The 26,366-nt window shown below is 46.3% G+C and overlaps 1 protein-coding gene across 2 annotated transcripts; it reads left to right on the top strand.

Moving 5' to 3' along the window:
• Nucleotides 1–709: 709 nt before the first annotated feature.
• Nucleotides 710–24,631, top strand: LOC106589269 (chondroadherin). 2 transcript variants are annotated; one of them, XM_014179003.2, is made up of 4 exons: nucleotides 710–1,770; nucleotides 16,470–16,633; nucleotides 16,752–16,898; nucleotides 23,193–24,631. In XM_014179003.2, exons 1-3 carry the CDS (start codon nucleotides 985–987, stop codon nucleotides 16,891–16,893), a joined length of 1,092 nt encoding a protein of 363 aa, XP_014034478.1. In that variant the 5' UTR covers nucleotides 710–984; the 3' UTR covers nucleotides 16,894–16,898; nucleotides 23,193–24,631. The 2 variants fall into 2 exon arrangements, with proteins under 2 accessions (XP_014034478.1, XP_014034477.1); XM_014179002.2 differs by having other exon boundaries at nucleotides 711–1,770; nucleotides 23,348–24,631.
• The last annotated feature ends 1,735 nt before the right edge of the window (nucleotides 24,632–26,366 follow it).

Raw genomic sequence — 26,366 nt, 5'->3', positions numbered from 1 at the left:
GGATTCATAAACGCACCCATTGTTGTGAATTGAAAATGAGTCCAGCCGCTTGCCAACCATCTGGGGACGATTACGGGCTCCTTTTCCTTCGACCGCAGACTGAAAAACAATAGACATCTGGAACCCTGAACACTGCCACCTTAACCTCTTACCTGCCGTCTGACTGCACACTCACTAACTCAGGCAAATATTTTAGAAATGACTGACAATGACCACCACCAGTGAAGGGCTCCTTATCTACCCAACAAAAACCCAGGCAACCTGTACAGGTATACAGACCATTGCTACTGTATAGTGGCAGTCAAAAGTGCCTGAACCACCAAGACACTGTATTTGAGTGTCTCTTCTTCTTGAGAGTGCAATGTTTACACAATTGTTCTGCTTATATTATTAAAATGACCAAGCATTAACTAGAGATCATTTGCGTGCTAAACATAACAAGCAACAGAAAATTATGCACACACACAAACTATTTGCTTAAATGTCTCATGCAGAAGATCTGAAAGCTTTTTACAAAGTTTAACCAGAAGTTAGTAAAATTTACTGACTATGGTCAATGGAAGATCCCGACCTGTCCTCCTGCATGTGCAGGGTTAAACTGTCAAAGACACTTGACTTCCTCTTGCAGCCCCGCGGTCTCCACGTAACACCCTGGCAAGCCCTTCTCAGTTTTTTCCCTTAAATAAATGTTATAAATAGTACTGTGTTCTGTTGACTGCCGTGCCGTCCTCCTCTCAAAGCCCGGAGTGAATCTTTTTTGCACTGCCCTCCTCTCTCAGTCACGTGCACTCTCACTCTGCCCCTCTTTCACACCATCTCACCTCTTGCCTTCCCTCTCTGAATCCTTCTGCTCTCTCTTTCTGTCTTCCTGAAGCTTTCTGGAGGAATTTCTAGCTTAGAGTGCCTGTCAAGCAGTAAGAAGAAGCTCTCAAGAAGACAGAAGACAGACAAAGTGGAGAGACTGAGCAGAGTAGTGGCGTCAGTATGCCGTGTGTGAGCTTCCTGTTGGTGGGGACTTGCCTGCTGGTCCTCGGCCCGGCTGTTTGGGGCGCCCCCAGCCAGTGCCCGGCTCAGTGTCACTGCCATGGGGACCTGCAGCATGTCATCTGTGACAACGTGGGGCTGAAGAAGATCCCGCAGGTGTCCGAGGCCACCCGTCTGCTCAACCTGCAAAGGAACAACCTGGGCAGCCTGCCCACCGGCTCCTTCGCCAGCAGCAAGGGTCTCATCTCGTTGCACATGCAGCACTGCCAGCTCCATGAGATTGGCGGCCAGGCCTTCAAGGGACTCAAGAAGCTAATCTACCTCTACCTGTCCAACAACGAGATCACCAGCATCAAGCCAGGTGCCTTTGAGGACCTCACCGAGCTCACTTACCTCTACCTGGATGGCAACCGTATCAGCGACCTGCCCAAGGGAATCTTCTCACCCATGATCAACCTGTTCATACTGCAGCTCAACGACAACAAGCTGCGTGACATCAAGCCAGGCACCTTCGCCGGAGCCAAAGACCTGCGCTGGCTGCACATGAGTGGCAATGAGATGAACTCGCTGCAGCCGGGCTCTCTGGATGACGTGGAGAACCTGGCCATCCTGCACCTGGACAGGAACAGGCTGTCCACCTATCCTGGCCTGGCCATGAGCAAGCTGAGAGTGGTGGAGGAACTGAGCCTGGCCAAGAACCCCCTGAGGAGCATCCCCGACAACGCCTTCCAGAGCTTCGGACGCTACATGGAGAAGCTGCACCTGGATGGCATGGGGCTGGAAAAGGTCAGTCTCATATTGTTTAAGGGGAGGGGGGTAGTTTTATGGCTGCACAAAGAGCTTATTGAGTTGGGAAGGGTAAGAGTTTGGCAATTGAGAGTTTAAGACAGGGCTGCCCAACCCTCTTCCTGGAGATCTACTGTCCTGTAGGTTTTCAGTCCAACCCTAATTTAGCAAATCTGATTCAGATAGTTAAGGTCTTGTTGACAGGCTAGTTAAGGTCTTGTTGACAGGCAGCTAATTAGTAGAATCAGTTGTGTTAAATTAGGGTTGGACTGAAAACCCACAGGACGGTAGATCTCCAGGAAGAGGGGTGGGCAGCCCTGGTTTAAGAGTAGGGCAATGCAATAGTAGGATGGCGTAGAAGCAGTATAGGATTCCATTACTATGAGAGAGCATTGCAAGTTTAATTTCATGCAACACAGGTCTCAACGATTAGAGGCACCATGAGCCATTCGGTAGATATTAAAAGCTGTGTTCTTGTCCTAAAAATTCTAGCAGCCCTGTGGATTAGGGAGGCTTGTTGTTTGTTTGTTTTGGTTTTGGCTTGCCATATTTCATTTGCTTATGTACATGTACATTCTGGCTTGACACTGGTCAACTCCCCATTTTCCAGTAGTCAAAAGTTGTTTCTCTTCTCCCAGTTCTGTGGTCACATACTGTAGGCCAAGGGCAGGTGGTAATGGGAGGTGGTTTAGCCGATCTCTGCCATTCCTCATATTTTGACTGACCTTTCAGGTTTACGAGAGTGTGGAATACGGAGACAATTTTTTATGCTTTGGTTGTTGTGCTTTCACCCCATCTGTCTCATTGTATGGTAATAAAATACTTATGATGACTTATCCACCCATATGGGAAGAAAGCAGGCCACACGTGGTCAGGATGAGACCAGCGGGATCTCTGTGTCTGGTTGTTGAAAAACGTTCTACTTGTGATGTGCCACTGTACTGTAGATGCCTTGCTTGAAATCTTTTTTTTTCTGCTTCCCTGATTGCGGAGTCATTAACCAGATTTCCATCCAACCATTTCATGTGGATGAATTACCTGGTGCATGAAAAAAGTCACAACTGGGCTATTGGAAATATGAAATGCCGGTACAATTCGTTCGACATGGTGGGATCTTTTTGTCTGTAAAATTAATTATGCTATAAATGGTGGTGGAAACGCCTTTATGTGCAAATATTAATATAATAACCATCATATCAAAGTCAATTTGAAGTCACGCAATGATATATTGTGTGGTCTTCCCACTACGAAATCGTGAAAGGGGCTCCCAAGTGGCGTAGCTGTAAGGCACTGCATGTCAGTACTAGAGCCGTCTCTACAGACACCCTGGTTCAAATCCAGGCTGTATCACAACCGGCCGTGATTGGGAGTCCACAATTGGGCCAGCGTCGTCCAGGTTTGGCCGGTGTAGGCCATCATTGTAAATAAGAATTTGTTCTTAACCGACTTGCCGAGTTAAATAAAGGTTAAGTAAAAAAAAAAAGTTAGCAGTTTATTTAGGCTACAGATGAAATAAATTGTGGTGAAATATCAAGGGTCTTAAATCTGGTGACAAGATGATCGATGCTTGGTTGCCGTTTGACAGATAGAAATAATATTGCTTTTATCCATAGTAATCTCTCTTAGGTTGCGTACCCGCACGTTTTTATATATATATATTTTAAACTAGGCAAGTCAGTTAACAAATTCTTATTTACATTGACGGCCTACCGGGGAACAGTGGATTAACTGCCTTGTTCAGGGGCAGAACGACAGATTTTTAACTTGTCAGCTCGGGGATTCAATCCAGCAACCTTTCGGTTACTGGCCCAACGCTTTAGCCATTAGGCTATCTGTCGCCCCTGAACTCACTGTATCTGTGAGCTGTTGGCTACAGCGCATGTGCCAAGACCAGACTGGGTACATTTGCTATATAACGCAACAGTTTTTGTGACAAATCCATCAGTGCAGTTGAAAATGTGATGGAACCCCATTTTTCATTCGGTACATGGGAATTTAAGGTGGGAAAATGTGCATATTGTTTTATGCACATTTTTGAATATTCGCATGAAAATCGGTCGCAAATTGGATGGAAACCTAGCTACTGACATATTTTTAAACTGACGATTATCGTGGGTGCTTTCCCGAGGGTTTGGAAGGCGGCCCATGTGCTCCCTCTGCACAAAGGTGGTGACCCCTCCGACCAAAATAATTATTGCCCCATCTCAAAATTGTCTTGTCTAGCAAACTTTTTTGAATCATTAATCAAATCAAAGTTTATTTGTCACGTGCGCCGAATACAGTGAAATGCTTACTTACAGGCTCTAACCAATAGCGCAAAAAAGGTGTTAAGTGAACAATGGGCAAGTAAAGAAATAAAACAACAGTAAAAAGACAGGCTATATACAGTAGTGAGGCTATAAAAGTAGCTAGGCTACATACAGACACCGGTTAGTCAGGCTGATTGAGGTAGTATGTACATGTAGATATGGTTAAAGTGACTATGCATATATGATGAACAGAGAGTAGCAGTAGTGTAAAAGAGGGGTTGGTGGGTGGGGGGTGGCAAGACACAATGCAGATAGCCCGGTTAGCCAATGTGCGGGAGCACTGGTTGGTCGGCCCAATTGAGGTAGTATGTACATGAATGTATAGTTAAAGTGACTATGCATATATGATAAACAGAGAGTAGCAGCAGCGTAAAAAGAGGGTTTGGGTGGGGTTGGGGGGGGCATACAATGCAAATAGTCCGGGTAGCCATTTGATTACCTGTTCAGGAGTCTTGTGGCTTGGGGGTAAAAACTGTTGAGAAGCCTTTTTGTCCTAGACTTGGCACTCTGGTGCCGCTTGCCATGCGGTATTAGAGAGAACAGTCTATGACTGGGGTAGCTGGGGTCTTTGACAATTTTTAGGGCCTTCCTCTGACATCGCCTGGTGGAGAGGTCCTGGATGGCAGGCAGCTTAGCCCCAGTGATGTACTGGGCCATACGCACTACCCTCTGTAGTGCCTTGTGGTCAGAGGCCGAGCAATTGCCGTACCAGGCAGTGATGCAACCAGTCAGGATGCTCTCGATTTTGCAGCTGTAGAACCTTTTGAGGATCTCAGGACTCTTGCCAAATCTTTTAAGTTTCCTGAGGGGGAATAGGCTTTGTCGTGCTCTCTTCACGACTGTCTTGGTGTGCTTGGACCATTCTAGTTTGTTGTTGATGTGGACACCAAGGAACTTGAAGCTCTCAACCTGCTCCACTACAGCCCCATTGATGAGAATGGGGGCGTGCTCGGTCCTCCTTTTCCTGTAGTCCATAATCATCTCCTTAGTCTTGGTTACGTTGAGGGATAGGTTGTTATTCTGGCAGCACCCGGCCAGGTCTCTGACCTCCTCCCTATAGGCTGTCTCGTCGTTGTCGGTGATCAGGCCTACCACTGTTGTGTCATCTGCAAACTTAATGATGGTGTTGGAGTTGTGCCTGGCCATGCAGTCATGGGTGAACAGGGAGTACAGGAGGGGACTGAGCACGCACCCATGTGGAGCGCCAGTGTTGAGGATCAGCGAGGCAGATGTGTTGCTACCTACCCTCACCACTTGGGGGCAGCCCGTCAGGAAGTCCAGGATCCAGTTGCAGAGGGAGGTGTTTAGTCCCAGGATCCTTAGCTTAGTGATGAGCTTCGAGGGTACTATGGTGTTGAATGCTGAGCTGTAGTCAATGAATAGCATTCTTACATAAGTGTTCTTTTTGTCCAGGTGGGAAAGGGCAGTGTGGAGTGCAATAGAGATTGCATCATCTGTGGATCTGTTTGGGCGGTATGCAAATTGGAGTGGGTCTAGGGTTTCTGGGATAATGGTGTTGATGTGAACCATTACCAATCTTTCAAAGCACTTCATGGCTATGGACGTGAGTGCTACGGGTCTGTAGTCCTTTAGGCAGGTTGCCTTTGTGTTCTTGGGCACAGGGACTATGGTGGTCTGCTTGAAACATGTTGGTATTACAGACTCAATCAGGGACATGTTGAAAATGTCAGTGAAGACACCTGCCAGTTGGTCAGCACATGCCCAGAGCACACGTCCTGGTCCTGTGTTTTTTCTGATGATGTCAAGTCAGGTTTCCTTGATATTACAAAAGGTATCCCAGAGGGATCAATTTTAGGTCTTGTATTCTTACTGTCTATATAAACAATGTTGGTATATCTGCAAAAACAATTAACATAAACCTGTATACAGATGACATTGATGTGTGTGCTATTGCATCCACGGTTGACCAGCCTCTTTTTTCGGAGCTTCAATCTGCCTTCATTGCTTTGTAGAAAGCCTTTGTTGAACTGAAATTGGTACTTAATGCAGGTAAACCAAGTATATATGTTATTCTCCAAACCACATAAAAATGTATCTGACCTGGTTATTTTTATTAAATGCCTTCCTCACCATCTTAAATAAGCATGCCCCATTCAAGAAATTTAGAACCAGGAACAGATATAGCCCTTGGTTCTCTCCAGACCTGACTGCCCTTAACCAACACAAAAACATCCTGTGGCGTTCTGCATTAGCATCGAATAGCCCACGTGATATACAACTTTCAGGGAAGTTAGAAACCAATATACACAGGCAGTTAGAAAAGCCAAGGCTATCTTTTTCAAGCTGAAATTTGCTTCCTGCAACACAAACTCAAAAAAGTTCTGGGACACTGTAAAGTCCATGGAGAATAAGAACACCTCCTCCCAGCTGCCCACTGCACTGAGGATAGGAAACTCTGTCACCTCCGATAAATCCACTATAATTGAGAATTTCAATAAGCATTTTTCTACGGCTGGCCATGCTTTCCACCTGGCTACCCCTACCGCGGTCAACAGCACTGCACCCCCACAGATATTCGCCCAAGCCTTCCCCATTTCTCCTTCTCCCAAATCCAGTCAGCTGATGTTCTGAAAGAGCTGCAAAATCTGGACCCCTACAAATCAGCCGGGCTAGACAATCTGGACCCTTTCTTTCTAAAATTATCTGCCGAAATTGTTGCAACCCCTATTACTAGCCTGTTCAACCTCTCTTTCATGTCGTCTGAGATTCCAAAAGATTGGAAAGCAGCTGCTGTCATCCCCCTCTTCAAAGGAGGGGACACTCTTGACCAAAACTGCTACAGACCTATATCTATCCTACCCTGCCTTTCTAAGGTCTTCGAAAGCCAAGTCAACAAACAGATTACCAACCATTTGTAACGGTTGTCGTTGAAATGAGACCAAGGTGCAGCGGAGGGTGTGTTCATCGTGAAAGGTTTAATGACCGAATGAACACTATACAAAAAAGAAACCAAAAGAACGACCAGCAACAGTTCTGTCAGGAACAAACTCTAAACAGAAAACATTCACCCACAAACCCCAAAGAAAAAACAGGCTGCCTATGTATGACTCTCAATCAGCAACAACGATCTACACCTGTTCCTGATTGAGAGCCATACACGGCCGAAACAAAGAAAACCACCAACATAGAAAAAGAAACCTAGAATGCCCACCTATGTCACACCCTGGCCTAACCAAAAATAGAGAACAAAAAAACCCTCTCTATGGCCCCCCAAAGGTGCGGACTCCGGCCGCAAAACGTGACTCTAAAGGGGAGGGTCCGGATGGGCCTTCCTACGGTGGCGGCTCTGGTGCGGGACGTGGACCCCGCTCCACCCTTGGCTTAGCCCACTTAGGTGGCGTCCATGGCTGCGCCGGAGGACTGGCGGCCGACCCTGGCTGTGCCCGGCTGGCGGGCAACCCTGGCGGCTCCGGACAGGCGGGCGACCATAGCGGCTCCGGACAGGCGGGCGGCCCTGGCGGCTCCGGACAGGCGGGCAGCTCTGGCGGCTCCGGACAGGCAGGCGGCTCTGGTGGCTCCGGACAGGCGGGCGGCTCTGGTGGCTCCGGACTGGCGGGCGGCTCTGGCGGCTCCGGACTGGCAGGCGGCTCTGGCGGCTCTGGCCAAGGATTCACCAGGCTGGGGAGACATGCAGGAGGCCTGGCTCTGGGCGCAGGCACAGGACTCACCAGGCTGGGAAGACATGCAGGGGGCCTGGTTCTGGGCGCAGGCACAGGATTCCCCCGGCTGGGGAGACATGCAGGAGGCCTGGCTCTGGGCGTAAGCACAGGACTCACCAGGCTGGGGAGACATGCAGGAGGCCTGGCTCTGGGCGCAGGCACAGGACTTACCAGGCTGGGAAGACCTGCAGGAGGCCTGGCTCTGGGCGCAGGCACAGGACTCACCAGGCTGGGAAGACATGCAGGAGGCCTGGTTCTGAGCGCAGGCACAGGATTCCCCCGGCTGGGGAGACATGCAGGAGGCCTGGCTCTGGGCGCAGGCACAGGACTCACCAGGCTGGGAAGACATGCAGGAGGCCTGGTTCTGGGCGCAGGCACAGGATTCCCCCGGCTGGGGAGACATGCAGGAGGCCTGGCTCTGGGCGTAGACACAGGACTCACCAGGCTGGGGAGACATGCAGGAGGCCTGGCTCTGGGCGCAGGCACAGGATTACCCCGGCTGGGGAGACATGCAGGAGGCCTGGCTCTGGGCGCAGGCACAGGACTTACCAGGCTGGGAAGACCTGCAGGAGGCCTGGCTCTGGGCGCAGGCACAGGACTCACCAGGCTGGGAAGACATGCAGGAGGCCTGGTTCTGAGCGCAGGCACAGGATTCCCCCGGCTGGGGAGACATGCAGGAGGCCTGGCTCTGGGCGTAGACACAGGACTCACCAGGCTGGGGAGACATGCAGGAGGCCTGGCTCTGGGCGCAGGCACAGGATTCCCCCGGCTGGGGAGACATGCAGGAGGCCTGGCTCTGGGCGTAGACACAGGACTCACCAGGCTGGGGAGACATGCAGGAGGCCTGGCTCTGGGCGCAGGCACAGGATTACCCCGGCTGGGGAGACATGCAGGAGGCCTGGCTCTGGGCGCAGGCACAGGACTTACCAGGCTGGGAAGACCTGCAGGAGGCCTGGCTCTGGGCGCAGGCACAGGACTCACCAGGCTGGGAAGACATGCAGGAGGCCTGGTTCTGAGCGCAGGCACAGGATTCCCCCGGCTGGGGAGACATGCAGGAGGCCTGGCTCTGGGCGTAGACACAGGACTCACCAGGCTGGGGAGACATGCAGGAGGCCTGGCTCTGGGCGCAGGCACAGGATTCCCCCGGCTGGGGAGACATGCAGGAGGCCTGGCTCTGGGCGTAGACACAGGACTCACCAGGCTGGGGAGACATGCAGGAGGCCTGGCTCTGGGCGCAGGCACAGGATTACCCCGGCTGGGGAGACATGCAGGAGGCCTGGCTCTGGGCGCAGGCACAGGACTTACCAGGCTGGGAAGACCTGCAGGAGGCCTGGCTCTGGGCGCAGGCACAGGACTCACCAGGCTGGGAAGACATGCAGGAGGCCTGGTTCTGAGCGCAGGCACAGGATTCCCCCGGCTGGGGAGACATGCAGGAGGCCTGGCTCTGGGCGTAGACACAGGACTCACCAGGCTGGGGAGACATGCAGGAGGCCTGGCTCTGGGCGCAGGCACAGGATTCCCCGGCTGGGGAGACATGCAGGAGGCCTGGCTCTGGGCGCAGGCACAGGACTTACCAGGCTGGGAAGACCTGCAGGAGGCCTGGCTCTGGGCGCAGGCACAGGACTCACCAGGCTGGGAAGACATGCAGGAGGCCTGGTTCTGAGCGCAGGCACAGGATTCCCCCGGCTGGGGAGACATGCAGGAGGCCTGGCTCTGGGCGCAGGCACAGGACTCACCAGGCTGGGAAGACATGCAGGAGGCCTGGTTCTGGGCGCAGGCACAGGATTCCCCCGGCTGGGGAGACATGCAGGAGGCCTGGCTCTGGGCGTAGACACAGGACTCACCAGGCTGGGGAGACATGCAGGAGGCCTGGCTCTGGGCGCAGGCACAGGATTCCCCCGGCTGGGGAGACATGCAGGAGGCCTGGCTCTGGGCGTAGGCACATTACTCACCAGGCTGGGGAGACATGCAAGAGGCCTGGCTCTGGGCGCAGGCACAGGATAGACCGGGTCCTGAAGACGCACTGGAGGTCTAGAGCGCACGGCCTGCACAACCCGTCCTGGCTCGATGCCCACTCTAGCATGGCACTTGCGGGGGGCTGGGATGTAGAGCACCGGGCTATGAGCGCGCACTGGAGACACCGTGCGCTCTACCGCATAACACGGTGCCTGACCAGTACCACGACGCTTCCGGTAAGCACGGGGAGTTGGCCCAGAATTCGATCCTGGCTCTGCCACACTCCCCGTGTGCCCCCCCCCCCAATTTTTTTGGGGGGGGGCTGCCTCTCGTGCCTGTTGCGCTCCCTTGCCTCATACCACCGCCTCTCAGCTTTCGCTGCCTCGATCTCCCACTGCGGGCGGCGATACTCCCCAGCTTGAGCCCATGGTCCCTTTCCGTCCAGTAATTCCTCCCACTGCCAATAATCCTAAACCTTCTGCTCCTTCCTCTCACGCTGCTTGGTCCATTGTTGGTGGGTGAATCTGTAACGGCTGTCGTTGAAATGAGACCAAGGTGCAGCGGAGGATGTGTACATCTTGAAAGGTTTTAATGACCGAATGAACACTATACAAAAAAGAAACCAAAAGAACGACCAGCAACAGTTCTGTCAGGATCAAACTCTAAACAGAAAATATTCACCCACAAACCCCAAAGAAAAAACAGGCTGCCTATGTATGACTCTCAATCAGCAACAACGATCTACACCTGTTCCTGATAGAGAGCCATACACGGCCGAAACAAAAAAAACTACCAACATAGAAAAAGAAACCTAGAACGCCCACCCATGTCACACCCTGGCCTAACCAAAAATAGAGAACAAAAAACTCTCTCTATGGCCAGGGCATTACACCATTTCGAATCCCACCGCACCTTCTCCGCTATGCAATCTGGTTTCAGAGCTGGTCATGGGTGCACCTCAGCCACGCTCAAGGTCCTAAACGATATCGTAACCACCATCGATAAGAAACAATACTGTGCTGCCGTATTCATTGACCTGGCCAAGGCTTTCGACTCTGTCAATCACCACATCCTCATCGGCAGACTCAATAGCCTTGGTTTCTCAAACGATTGCCTCGCCTGGTTCACTAACTACTTATCTGATAGAGTTCAATGTGTCAAATCGGATGGCCTGTTGTCCGGGCCTCTGGTAGTCTCTATGGGGGTGCCACAGGGTTCAATTCTTGGGCCAACTCTTTTCTCTGTATACATCAATGATGTCGCTCTTGCTGCTGGTGAGTCTCTGATCCATCTCTACGCAGACGACACCATTCTGTATACTTCTGGCCCTTCTTTGGACACGGTGTTAACAACCCTCCAGACGAGCTTCAATGCCATACAACTCTCCTTCCGTGGCCTCCAACTGCTCTTAAATACAAGTAAAACTAAATGCATGCTCTTCAACCGATCGCTGCCTGCACCTGCCTGCCCGTCCAGCATCACTACTCTGGACGGTTCTGACTTAGAATATGTGGACAACTACAAATACCTAGGTGTCTGGTTAGACTGTAAGCTCTCCTTCCAGACTCACATCAAACATCTCCAATCCAAAGTCAAATCTAGAATTGGGTTCCTATTTCGCAACAAAGCATCCTTCACTCATGCTGCCAAACATACCCTCGTAAAACTGACTATCCTACTGATCCTCGACTTCGGCGATGTCATTTACAAAATAACCTCCAATACCCTACTCAATAAACTGGATGCAGTCTATCACAGTGCCATCCGTTTTGTCACCAAAGCCCCATATACTACCCACCACTGTGACCTGTACGCTCTCGTTGGCTGTCCCTCGCTTCATACTCATCGCCAAACCCACTGGTTCCAGGTCATCTACAAGACCCTGCTAGGTAAAGTCCCCCTTATCTCAGCTCACTGGTCACCATAGCAGCACCCACCTGTAGCACGCGCTCCAGCAGGTATATCTCTCTGGTCACCCCCAAAGCCAATTCCTCATTTGGCCGTCTCTCCTTCCAGTTCTCTGCTGCCAATGACTGGAACGAACTACAAAAATCTCTGAAACTCGAAACACTTATCTCCCTCACTAGCTTTAAGCACCATCTGTCAGAGCAGCTCACAGATCACTGCACCTACATAGCCCATCTATAATTTAGCCCAAACAACTACCTCTTCCCCTACTGTATTTATTTATTTATTTATTGTGCTCCTTTGCACCCCATTATTTCTGTTTCTACTTTGCACTTTCTTCCACTACAAATCTACCATTCCAGTGTTTTACTTGCTATATTGTATTTACTTTGCCACCATGGCCTTTTTTGCCTTTACCTGCCTTATCTCACCTCATTTGCTCACATTGTATATAGGCTTTTCTACTGTATTATTGACTGTAAGTTTGTTTTACTTCATGTGTAACTCTGTTGTTGTATGTGTCGAACTGCTTTGCTTTATCTTGGCCAGGTCGCAATTGTAAATGAGAACTTGTTCTCAACTTGCCTACCTGCTTAAATAAAGGTGAAATAAAAAAAAGTGAAATAAAATGTTTGCATATGTACATTGGATGGTGCCCTCATTGATCATGTCCCTGCTTATAAATATCTGGGCATCTGGATTGATGAAAAGCTATCTTTCAAAAAGCATGTTGATGGGTTACAGTAGTTAAGAATTAAAATGGGCTTATTTTATACGAATAGGTCATGCTTTTCATTAAATAGCACAAAACAAATAATTCAGTCAACATTCATACTGGTTATAAACTATGGGGATATTGTCTATATGAATGTAGCTGCTACTGTATTGAAGCCATTGGGCGCAGTTTATCATAGCACACTACACTTCATTACAGGCAATAGGTTCCGTACACATCACTATACTCTGTATCAGAAAGTAGGCTGGCCCTCTTTAAAATCTTGTAGATCGATGCATTGCACTCTTTCTTTATAAAGCCTCCTGCATAAACTTCCGCCGTACCTTACTTCATTGTTATCTGGTACGAGATACCAGACCCGGAGATCCCTTTGATCTCCGCTGAGTTAGGTCGATCTGCTTTAAGTTTCTTTGCACCTTGCTCTCCAAGGATCTCTAAAATTGGATGAATTGGTGCCTCTAGGGCAATTCAAAAGGCTGATTGAAGACCTTTTTACTGAACAATGTGTTTATTTTCTATGGTTGTGTTTTGCTTTTAGTGTATTGATGTGTATATTGATGTGTATTATTAATGTGTATATTGATGTTTTTGATGTGTATTGATGTGTATGCAGGGCTCATCTCAGAAAGAGACTTGGTCTCAGCATGACTCCCGGTTGGAAAATAAAAACACAAAAAAAAAACGGTTGATTGTGTTCTTTGATCCTGATTGCTCCGCTCGGGGTATGGTGTGGTGAAAAGAGAGCATCTTTCAAAAGTCAAGGTTATTATAGTTTTGTGTTATTTATTTCATTTTTCGATTTTTATTTGAAACCAGTTTAGTTTCAGTTAGTTTTCAGACCTGATTTGTTAGTTTTTATTTAGTAAAAATATTTCTATATAGTTTTTATATTATTTAGTTGCCGTGTTGGACAGAAAGCATTGCCTGGGAGGCTACATTTGTATAGTTTATTTTTGTATTTTTGTATTTGGGGGCGGGGTCACATCTTGCAACTGGGGGGGCAGTAATACGTAAGGTGATGGGTCAGGTCATAGATTAGGGGTTCTGTTAAATCCACATTACATAAGATCAGCTTTACAGCGTGATTAAAATTTAAAGGCAATGTTTCCACTTTAGCGGAGACACCATTCATGGTAAACTCTGCATATGTCAGCTCAATCGGAAATTACCTTAAAATTTCAATCGCAGAATCTCTAACGCTGAAGCGTTGAATAGAGCCCTAGATTTAAAAGGAATAGCGCTGAGACTGGTGCAAAAAATATGGTGAAAGGGAACTCTCTCACCCATATTTACACCAATCGAATGCTTTTTAACTTTTGTAGTACATGTAAGAACAATCAAGTTAACTACCTAGCAGATTTTTTTCCCGGTTAGCTAGGGATAGTGATGCACAAGCTAGGCCTATTTGTAACATCACCATCTCCTAGCCATGTTTACCCGCTAGATTCAGTAGCTTGAAAACCCCATTAGATCTACAAAAAAAACTCAAATGTAACATAATTCATGATGGTTTTATTTAACTTTTTTTTTTGGAGGCAAACAGTTTCAGTATAGTGTTCATTTTTCAAATGGGTTAATTATTTTCTATCAGTTTACAAAATATATTTTTCTTAATTAGTTTTCATTTTAGTTTACTCTGCATCTGAGATTGTGTGGGTCTGGAGTTTTGCACAGTGGTAGAGAGCATTGGTGTTTTACTATTGTGTAGCTCCATTCCCATATGTAGTTAGTTGGTGGACAGTTGGTGTTGAAAATTGGATTCATGTCCAATCTAGCTTAGTGAGGACAGGAAGTGGAGTTGGAGGGCTGAGGTCCCTGCTCTTTACATTAAGGAAATACATGGGAATGATATGGGCAGCACATACATCTTCCCAACTGGGAGATTCCAAACAATCACCTAGTAGCATCATAACAAACCGCTGGTATGGACCACACTATTCAGCATGTACTGTTAACCCAAACACACCGTCACACAGGGGTTCCCCAAGGCGCATACGGATAGCCCAAGACATCATTGACCATACAGTGAGGGGGCGGTGTTGACGCAGTGTTTGATCATTCCTGAGGTTCACGTTGGTGTTTGAGGTGGGGGACTGCCTCATTACACTTAAATGGTGCAGTCTGAAGAGGCTTTTAAGCTCTGGCTAGTTTCCATCCTTTGGGGAGTCATTATGTACAAATAGAGTGATGCATAGATGTCCCCTATAATCGCTCCAGTCTATGGCAGAGAGGTTTGAACTATCATACAGACACCCCAAAGTTAAAGAGTTCATGGAACAACAGCAGGCACAGTCCAGGTAGCACTGAAAAAGTGTTTCCTATCTAGAGATAACACAGCCAACCCTTCACCTAGTAACTCATAGCGTAACAATGTAAAATGTAACAAGGTTGCAGGATCGCTATCTCCCTCGGCTGACCGACCCCAATCAAGGCCTGAGTGGAGAGATGAGAAAGCCTCGAGAGAGACTCAGATAAGAGCTTTTCTGCCTAATTCCCAATGAACACACTGCCCGTTATAACTCCATATACTGATGGAGGGACTACCTTGCTGCATACATTCCAAACTCAAAGTTTATTCAATACTAGAAGGGAATCTAATATTTCAGTGTACAGTATCCATGCTACAGTATGAAGACATCTCTCTGGCAGACTGTATACCTGTGAGTTAGAGTGAGGGGAAAGCAGCGGGAGATGTCGAGGTTTCGGGGTGGCGGAGAACATGGTTATTTTTAAGGTGTTTTGTTTTTGCTTGGCCATATCCAAGCATGTCCCAGCCTAATTCTTACACACGTGTTTTTTTCAGCTTTGTGCATTTTTTGCCCTCAGCACGAGGATCCTGCAGACAGGTCAGTAAGGTTTAGGAGAGAGGTAAATAGAGGCAGGGTGTTCCGTGGCCCATGAAGGACAGGAATTTTTAGCTTGTACATCGCCCCTCAGTTGAATGGACAATTGGGCCCTTTGCAAGCCTTCCTGGCAGAGGAGTGGCTGAGAGAGTGAGAGTGAGAGTGAGAGTGAGAGCGAGAGCGAGAGAGAAAGAGAGAGAGAGAGAGAGTGGGAGAGCGAGAGCGAGAGAGAGAGAGAAAGAGAGAGAGAGAGAAAGAGAGAGAGAAAGAGAGAGAGAGAGAGAGAGAGCAAGAGAGAGAGAGAGAGAGAGAGAGAGAGAGAGAGAGAGAGAGAGAGAGAGAGAGAGAGAGAGAGAGAGAGAGAGAGCAACCTGGCCATGCTGGAAGTCATCCATCTTCCATTGCCTCAAATTACCACAAACATCCACCTCGGTGCTCGCGAACCTCCGCAGTGGAAATTTCCAAAAAGACGCCTCAATCAATAGCTTCATCTCTTATAGACATACATAACTCATCCCCCTCAAAGCAAAGCCCACCCTCCTCTCACAGCTGCCCCCGGACCTCCTTCCTTCCCTCTCTCCTCCTGCTAGAAGGCTAAGAGCCAAACTTGACATGGTGAGCATCAGTTCATCTTGCACCTCTGTGAAGTTTTTAGCGGCCTCACAAACGCATATGAAGTTTAGGAGAAGAGAGGGGTGAGACAGTCAAGTTTACATAAGCAACGCTGCAGGAACCAGTTATAAGTGGAGGCTTTCATGACAGAGTGACTCTGCTGTAAAAAAAATTAAAAGGATTCCCTCTACCAAACATCTCGGTCTGCCCTCTGACAGATATTAAAGATGAGGTCTAATTGCAAGGGTAGAACAAATTCTACATTCATCTATCAGCAGGCCTGGTGTGACCTCAATGCCCTGTGAGAGTGTCTCAGTTGGTAGAGCATGGCGTTTACAAGACAGGTGTTGTGGGTTCGATTCCCATGGGGGCCAGTACGAAAATGTATGCACTCACTACTGTAAGCCGCTTTGGAGAAAAGCATCTGCTAAATGAAAGGGGAGATTACCTGATATATTGGTTGATTTTAGGGACTTCAATAGTTGAATTCAGGAATGTCAAATGAGCTGCGGGAAGCTATTATACATGCAATGAATTACTTTTGGATTTGAAGGACAAGACTGTTCTTGGTTATGTTTTGAATATCTTGTCAAAGTCTATCTCTTCTAATGAAACTAAAAAGCCTCTTATACTGTGTCTGTATCTCTGCCTCTAGTTCTCTGACGCTGCATTCAACGGAGTGACGGCCATCAAGTCTCTGCACCTGGACAACAACAAGCTCAAGTCCCTCCCCAACAGCCTGGAGTTCACCACTATCACCAACCTCACGCTCTCCAACAACCCCTGGAGCTGCACCTGCACGCTTGCCCCTCTGCGCAAGTAAGGAGCTCATATTTAACCTGGCTAACAAGCCAAACGTGGTAGCCATATTGTACCACACAATGTCCCCTCCTTTTCCAAGACCCTGTGTCTAATTCTCTCTGTTTACCCCCACTAGGTGGATGGACTCTAGCCGCCAGCGCCCTGATGCGCTCTGTGCATCTCCATCCTCACAGAGAGGAAAGCAGATAAGAGACAGCTCTGCCTTCAGCAGCTGCAAAGTCAAGACAAAGAGAGCCAAGAAGGGCACGCGCCATTAAAACAGGTAATCTGACTGGCGATGACTCGACAAATTACAAAACTAGTCCACAAATAGGCAAGTTAAACCTCAGTTAAGTGAATTTATGAGCTGAAGCTAGCAAGCTTCCCACTGGACACAAACTGGTTGAATCAACGTTGTTTCAATGTCATTTGTCATCCTATTGTGTAGTGGAATTCATGTGGAAAATACATTGGATTTGAAAAAGGTCTTCAACCTAAACTGTTGTTTTGAGGGTGAAATTTCAAGCACAGGATTGTCATCATGTTAACCAAATTTCAACATAGAAAACCCTATAAAATATGTTGAATTTGTACCTGTAAAACCATGTCAGATCTTCAACGTTATATCCACTATCAGAAAAAAACTATGGGCTGGGCAGCACCTCCTGGATAATTGATTTATCTACAGCTACCCTATGGTCTCCCATCCAGGGTTTTAACCAAGCACAGCCCAGCTATGATATTTTCACTGACTATTACCAATGTGCTATTGTGAGAATGATAGTTGAGAGCTCCACTTAAAAATAAAATGTATTTGACCAGCCCCGAGTGGAGCAGCGGTCTAAGGCACTGCATCACAGTGCTGATGTGCCACTACAGCCTCGGGTTTGATCCCAGGCTGTGTCACAGCCGGCCGTGACCGGAAGCCCCATAGGGCGGTGCACAATTGGCAAGGTTGTGCTTGCCGGGGGGATTTCCTTGGCTCATCGTGCTCTAGCGACTCCTTGTGGCGGCCGGGTGCCTGCAAGCTGAACTTGGTTGTCAGTTGGATGGTGTTTTCGCCGACACATTGGTGCAGCTGGCTTCCGGGGTTAAGAGAGCAGTGTGTGAAGAAGCAGCGCGGCTTGGCAGGTCATGTTTCAGAGGACGTATGACTCTCGACCTTTGCCTCTCCCTAGTCCTTGCAGCGATGAGACAAGATCGTATCACGAAATTGGGGAGAAAAAGCCATTCCAAAGGGTAGGTTTAACAGAGCAAATGAAATGTGATCATACCTCAGTGCCTTGAGAAAGTATAACCCTTGATTTTGTTGTGTTACAGCCTGAATTCAAAATGGATTAAATCACATTTTTTTTCTCAGACATCTATACGTAATACCCCATAATAACAAAGTGAAAACATGTTTGTAGAAAATGTTTGCTAATTTATTGAATATGAAACGCAGAAATATCTTATTTATACAAGTATTCACACCCCCGAGTCAATACTTTGTAGAAGCATCTTTGGCAGCAATTACAGCTGAGTCTTTCTGGGTAAGTCTCTAAGAGCTTTCCACACCTGGATTGTGCAACATTTGCCCATTATGTTTAAAAAAAATCAAGCTCTGTCAAATTAGTTGTTGATCATTGCTAGACAACCATTTTCAGGTCTTGCCATAGATTATTCAAGTAGATTTAAGTCAAAACTGTATCTCGGCCACTCAGGAACATTCACTGTCTTCTTGGTAAGCAACTCCAGAGTGGGCCTTAGGTTTTAGGTTATTGTCCTGCTAAAAGGTGAATTAATCTCCCAGTGCCTGGTGGAAGGCAGACTGAGTTTTTCTCTAGGATGCCTGTGCTTAGCTCCATTCTGTTTATTTTTATCCTGAAAAACTCCCCAGTCCTTAACAATTACAAGCATTACCCATAACATGATGCAGCCACCACTATTCTTGAAAATATGGAGAGTGGTACTCAGTAATGTGTTGTGTTGGGTTTGCCCCAAACATAACACTTTGTATTCAGGACATAAATATATTGTTTTGCCACATTTTTTGCAGTATTACTGTACTTTACTTATTGCAAACAGGATTCATGTTTTGGAATGTTTTATTCTGTACAAGCTTCCTTATTTTAAATCTGTCAATTAGGTTAGTATTGTAGAGTAACTACAATGTTGTTGAGCCATCCTCAGTTTTCTCCTCTCACAGCCATTAAACTCTGTAACTGTTTTAAATTCACCATTGTTGAAATCCCTGAGCGGTTTCCTTCCTCTCCGGCAACGGAGTTAGGAAAGACACCTGTGTCTTTGTAGTGACTGTGTGTATTGACACACCATCTAAAGTGTAATTAATAACTTCACTAAGGGATATGCAATATCTGTTTTTTTTCTTCATTTTTACCCATCTACCAATAGGTGCCCTTCTTTGCGAGTCATTGGCAAACCTCCCTGTTCTTGGTGGTTGAATCTGTGTTTGAAATTCACTGCTTGACTAAGGGACATAACAGATAATTGTATATGTGGGGTACAGAGATGAGGTAGTCATCCACAAATCATGTTAAACACTATTATTGCACACAGAGTGCATGCAACTTATTAAGCAAATGTTCACTCCTGAACTTATTTAGGCTTGCCATAACAAACGGGTTGAATACTTTGAAAAACATAATTCCACTTGGAAATTATGGGGGTATTGTGTTTAGGCCAGTGACAAAAAATCGCTATTTAATACATTTTAAATTCAGGCACTAAGACAACACAATGTGGAAAAGTCAAGAGGTGTGAATACTTTCTGAAGGCACTGTATATCATCAATCATGCTATTTAGGTATATATATCATTTGCAAAGTCATCCCTAACCCTAACAGCTATTGTTTAAATTCAACCCCGAATTCAACCAAAAAAAGACAATACAATAGACTTACGATTTCAGGCACTTGCTGATTTAAAATTGTGTGATGCTGAATTTTATTTAGTTGTCAACGCAACCAAATATGAACATTTGCAGGAGATGCATCGGAAAGATGCTTGGAAAGTTTGAATCCAACATATCAATTATTAATTTGTCAACAAACTGGAATTAAAGCCATACTAAATCAGTGGCACAGATGGAACTATCCAAGCAGAAGATAAATCTCTTTCAAATGTTGTTTGGTTGCGTTGACAACCAGTACAATTCAATAACACTTTTGAAATACAATAAATAACCTATTAACTTGTCAACAAGGTAACAAATGATATGTTGGATTCACGTCTCCAACGCAACCAAAAATTAAAGTTAAAGAATAGGATTAAGCCAGTGGCTTAGATGGAACTTTCCAAGCAGTAGATACATCACCTTTAAATGTTAATATTTGGTTGTGTTGTCAACCAAACACAATTCAATTTTACTTTTTGTAATACAGTAAATAGTATCTTACAAACTAATGTAAAATTTAACCTTAAAATGAGTCACACATCCATGGCCACATTTGAGGTTACTGTAACTATACATTTCTTCTTATGTAATCATATAAAGCATGTATGTTCAAGATAGCATGCGTACAGTAGGTCGTCACAGGTCTGTGGAAATCTTCACAATTACTGTAATAACCTGCTCAGAATCTTGACTGCCATTGATCACTTGCAATATGCACTTTTAATGTAATCTCAACTGCAATCCAGGTCATTTGGTTCTGCTATAAAATTAAGCACAATGATAACAAATTAATCTGTTGTATAAATAAACCTAATATCTGACATTGTATTACCATTTGAACTTTGCTGTGCTTTTAATGGGTTGAAAGCGCAGTGATAGACATTTGAATTGACAACTAAACCAAAAATAAGACATTGTTTTTCTTTTGGAATTTGGTTGTGCTTTTAGAAATTCAACTTACATTTGGCTGCCTTTTTTGAGTGAGTCAGACCCCTTGTTCTAAAATTTATTAAATCATTTTTTTCCCTCATCAACCTATACACAATACCCCATAATGACAAAGCAAAAACAGGTTTAGACATTTTTGCAAATGTATATGTAACTGAAATATCACATTATATATAAGTATTCAGACCCTTTACTCACTACTTTGTTGAAGCACCTTTGGCAGCGATTACAGCCTCGAGTCTTCTTGGGTATAACGCTACAAGCTTGGCACACCTGTATTTGGGGAGTTTCTCCCATTCTTCTCTGCAGATCCTCTCAAGCTCTGTCAGGTTGGATGGGGAGCGTCGCTGCACAGCTATTTTCAGGTCTCTCCAGAGATGTTCGATTGGGTTCAGGTCCGGGCTCTGGCTGGGCCATTCAAGGACATTTAGAGACTCGTCCCGAAGCCACTCCTGCGTTGTCTTGGCTGTGTGCTTAGGGTTGTTGTCCTGTTGGAAGGTAATCATTTGCCCCAGTCGGAGCGCTCTGGAGCAGGTTTTCCTCAAGGATCTGTCCATACTTTGCGCTGTTCATCTTTCCCTTGATCCTGAAAAGTCTCCCATTCCCTGCCGTTGAAAAACATCCCCACAGCATGTTGCTGCCACCACCATGTTTCCTCCAGACATGACCCTTGGCATTCAGGCCAAAGAGTTCAACATTGGTTTCATCAGACCAGAGAATCTTGTTTCTTCTGGCAAACTCCAAGCATGCTGCCGTGTGCCTTTTACTGAGGAGTGGCTTCCACCTGGCTACTCTACCATAAAGGTCTGATTGGTTTAGTGCTGCAGAGATGGTTGTCCTTTTGGAAGGTTATTCCATCTTCAAAGAGGAACTCTGGAGCTCTGTCAGAGTGACCATCGGGTTTTTGGTCACATTTACATTTACATTTACGTCATTTAGCAGACGCTCTTATCCAGAGCGACTTACAAATTGGTGCATTCACCTTATGATATCCAGTGGAACAACCACTTTACAATAGTACATCTTTATCTTTTGGGGCGGGGGGGGGGGTAGAAGGATTACTTTATCCTATCCCAGGTATTCCTTAAAGAGGTGGGGTTTCAGGTGTCTCCGGAAGGTGGTGATTGACTCTGCTGTCCTGGCGTCGTGAGGGAGCTTGTTCCACCATTGGGGTGCCAGAGCAGCGAACAGTTTTGACTGGGCTGAGCGGGAACTGTGCTTCCGCAGAGGTAGGGAGGCGAGCAGGCCAGAGGTGGATGAACGCAGTGCCCTTCTTTGGGTGTAGGGACTGATCAGAGCCTGAAGGTACAGAGGTGCCGTTCCCCTCTCAGCTCCGTAGGCAAGCACCATGGTCTTGTAGCAGATGCGAGCTTCAACTGGAAGCCAGTGGAGTGTGCGGAGGAGCGGGGTGGCGTGAGAGAACTTGGGAAGGTTGAACACCAGACGGGCTGCGGCGTTCTAGATGAGTTGTAGGGGTTTAATGGCACAGGCATGGAGCCCCGCCAACAGCGAGTTGCAGTAATCCAGACGGGAGATGACAAGTGCCTGGATTAGGACCTGTGCCGCTTCCTGTGTGAGGCAGGGTCGTACTCTGCAAATGTTGTAGAGCATCAACCTACAGGATCGGGTCACCGCCTTGATGTTAGCGGAGAACGACAGGGTGTTGTCCAGGGTCACGCCAAGGCTCTTAGCACTCTGGGAGGAGGACACAATGGAGTTGTCAACCGTAGAGTTGTCAACCGGAGAAGATTAATTGTGTGTCGTCTGCATAGCAATGATAGGAGAGACCATGTGAGGATATGACAGAGCCAAATGACTTGGTGTAAAGCGAGAATAGGAGAGGGCCTAGAACTGAGCCCTGGGGGACACCAGTGGTGAGAGCACGTGGTGCGGAGACAGATTCTCGCACCACGGATTCTGTCACCTCCCTGACCAAGGCCCTTCTCCCCAATTGATCAGTTTCACCAGGCAGGCAGTACTAGGAAGAGGTTCCAAACTTCTTGGTGGTTCCAAACTTCTTCCATTTAAGAATGATGGATGCCATTGTGTTCTTGTGGACCTTCAATGCTGCGGAAATGTTTTGGTACCCTTCCCAAGATCTGTGCCTCTACACAATCCTGTCTCGGAGCTCTTCGGACAATTCCTTCGACTTCATGGCTTGGTTTTTGCTCTTATATAGACAGGTGTGTGCCTTTCCAAATCATGTCCAATCAATTGAATTTACCGCAGGTGGACTGTTTTTGCTTTGTCATTATGGGGTAATGTGTGTATATTGATGAGGATTTTTTTATTTAATACATTTTAAAATAAGGCTGTAACGTAACACAATGTGGAAAAAGGGAAGGGGTCTGAATACTATCCGAATGCACTAAGTTGAAATCTTATTGATCAATGTTTCAACCAAATATTACCCAATTATCCATACTGAAATGACGTGGTGTGCCCAGCGGGTTATGAGTTTCTCAGTATCAGACTTGAGAGAGTTTAAAGTCATGAATTTACCGAAGTACATCTTGACAAAGGGTTTTGATTGTGATACACATTTCACATTTTTGCTGGTCCCTATCAGGCTTCAATGCTTTCCTCACAGCTTGTATTCATATGCAGGAGGGAATTTGTGTGTGTAGGACACAACATGACTTTGGCTTGATACAGTAGCACTTAATGTTGGGGGATGGTTTGGGACCTGCCTAGCTTGACGTTCTTCATCCCTTTCCCTCTTCCTTCCCTCAGAACTCTCTGTCTGCTCGTCAGAGTCTGTCCCCTGGCTGTTCTTTTTCCATCTTGGCCTTGGTGTCCTGTCCAGAACAGCGTGTCCCGGTCATGGCGTTGACCCGTAGGAGGGCAGACTGTTTGACTTGGCTCCTGATGTTTATGTCTTTCTACAGGAGACGCTGCCTGAGGGTAAAGGCCTGTCCAGGTGACGGGCTCGGTACGTCTGCAGAGAAAGAAAGAAAGCAACTCTAACTGCTACTTCAAGACTGTCCATCTCACTATCTGCCAAATCTCAATTTCACATGTACACACAGGGAGTGATACATGACACAAACACATGCACACAAAAAACACAAACAGAAAACCAAAAGGCTTACATGAAGCAGAGACTCAAGAAAACACAAGTACACAAGGGGAAGAATTCACACAACCCACACACACAACATACACACAACCTTTATCAATACAAACACACACCTTTCTTTCATCCCACTCTCTTTTCAACGGCTGAGGAATTTGTCAAGCATCCTACAACCAACACTCAGACAAACAGCCATGTTGACTCTCCTCGTCTCGCTCTCCCTGACGCCAGCTTTACACCTTCACCTTTCAGGACCCTGCCGCCTACTGCCACAGCAATGGCCTGCATAATTCCCCAAGCCCCCCCCCCACCCCAAAAAATACCTAAATGGAATGCTCCAGGCCAGATCTCCCTTTATTTTCTATGGGTCACTCGGTTGGTCATGTCTCGCTGTCTCGCTTCTCCTGTGAGAAATTCTCCGTAAAACGGACGTCGACGTAGCGTGACCCCTCTCAAACTCTGACCAAAGGTAAACGACACATCACAGCGCAGGCGGCTGAGGACTTTTTCTGAAAGGGTTTATGAGACAACAGAGCGATGGCAGGTCAAAGTTGAGAAGGAACAGTCAGAGACGACATGAACAAAGAAAGGACTCCAGTTCACCAGCAGTATCTTTCGTTTAAAGACTGAATACATACAAAGGACAATCTCCCTAGAGATACAAAGATACTTCATTCTTACATGAATTAAGTTTAAAAGGGTTACAATGCATTTAAATCTGTTATCACAGGGGGAAATGGTGTACAGTTCAAAATGTATATGAGAGAGGTGTCATGTCTTTGACTAAATAAGTAATATACTAAATATTTTGCCTTTTCCATCCCCCCTGCTGTGGCAATGCTTCATTTGTTAGCGGACACATCCAGACACACTGTGTTACATTTCATTTAAAGTAATTGATTGACATTGAAAAAATATACTTTTTACTGCTAAGTCAATGGATTGTCTATAAGCATCAAACACTTACCAAACTCTGCGAGTATCATAACTCTTAAGATTTGACTCTTCTTTTTTTATGTATATTGAACATCATAAATGTATTTTTTCGACTTTTGGAGGTGAACAACTCACATCCAATAAACATCTAAGAAATAAAGATGTAACCTTGTCTGTCTTGATTCCATTTACAACTACTGTGCGTTAACAGATTAAGACATTAACAGAGAGACAATATCATAGGGATAGCCAACCTTACTCCTGGGGAGCTACAGGGTTTGCAGGCTTTTGTCCCAGCGTAACACTAATACACCCGATTCAGCTAATCAAAATCTTAATCTGTAGCTTATTAGTAGAAGCATGTGCGTTAGTGCTGGGCTAAAACAAACACATGCAGTAGAGTTGGCATTAAAATGTCTCCCTCTAACGAAAAAATATATTAACTGCGCCCTGCAGTGACGGTCCTGAAGGGCCAGCTCACAGCTCGTTTTGAGCCTTCCTTGCTAACCAGGGACTGACTCAGGCCAGGGAAACCATGTGAGTAAACTCTCTGGACAATCACTTATATCCAATAATCAATTAACTTAAAGTAATCAATTAACTTAAGAAAAACATTACTCACTAAGAGTTCCTTAAAACCCATGGTAGAAATTACTTTCACTATTTCAGGTGGACACAGGGAACCAGCCATGATGCCTAAAATGCAGAAACAAACACATATATGTCATCTAAGACATACATTTGCTATCATCAATTCCAAGATTCCAAAACCGGTCCTCTAGGACAACCGAGTATGCAGGATTTCATCCCAACCAATCACCATCCTAACTAATGTTCAATACATCTGATTTCACGAATATGATTAGAACAGAAAACAATGACCGGAGTTAAACATGATCTCTTACCTCCCTCCACTGACGACAAGTCGAACTTGGCCAAGTCAGGCTGGCCCAGCATGTCGATGTACGTAGTAGGATTGCCGTAGACAAAGGTACAGCTGGGGGGTGGAAGAGTGGAAAAACTTGATTGAGGCACAAAACACAACCTACACCACGGTTTACTGTCCCAGAAAACTTCTCAATAACAATGAATGCATGTTTTCCACCAGGACTTACAGTGGGGGAAAAAAGTGTTTGATCCCCTGCTGATTTTGTACGTTTGCCCACTGATAAAGAAAGGATCAGTCTATAATTTTAATGGTAGGTTTATTTGAACAGTGAGAGACAGAATAACAACAAAAATATCCAGAAAAACGTATGTAAAAATGTTATAAATTGATTTGCATTTTAATGAGGGAAATAAGTATTTGACCCCCTCTCAATCAGAAAGATTTCTGGCTCCCAGGTGTCTTTTATACAGGTAACGAGCTGAGATTAGGAGCACACTCTTAAAGGGAGTGCTTCTAACCGCAGCTTGTTACCTGTAAAAAAGACACATGTCCACAGAAGCAATCAATCAATCAGATTCCAAACTCTCCACCATGGCCAAGACCAAAGAGCTCTCCAAGGATGTCAGGGACAAGATTGTAGACCTACACAACGCTGGAATGGGCTACAAGACCATCGCCAAGCAGCTTGGTGAGAAGGTGACAACATTTGGTGCGATTATTCGCAAATGGAAGAAACACAAAAGAACTGTCAATATCCCTCGGCCTGGGGCTCCATGCAAGATCTCACCTCGTGGGGTTGCAATGATCATGAGAACGGTGAGGAATCAGCCCAGAACTACACGGGAGGATCTTGTCAATGATCTCAAGGCAGCTGGGACCATTGTCACCAAGAAAACAATTGGAAACACACTACGCCGTGAAGGACTGAAATCCTGCAGCGCCCGCAAGGTCCCCCTGCTCAAGAATACATACACATGCCCGTCTGAAGTTTGCCAATGAACATCTG

This window comes from Salmo salar, chromosome ssa28 (assembly GCF_905237065.1).
Source record: "Salmo salar chromosome ssa28, Ssal_v3.1, whole genome shotgun sequence".
Classification (NCBI taxonomy): Eukaryota; Metazoa; Chordata; class Actinopteri; order Salmoniformes; family Salmonidae; genus Salmo; species Salmo salar.
Note: the sequence above shows the minus strand (reverse complement) of the source record. Positions and strands in the feature narration are given on the sequence as shown.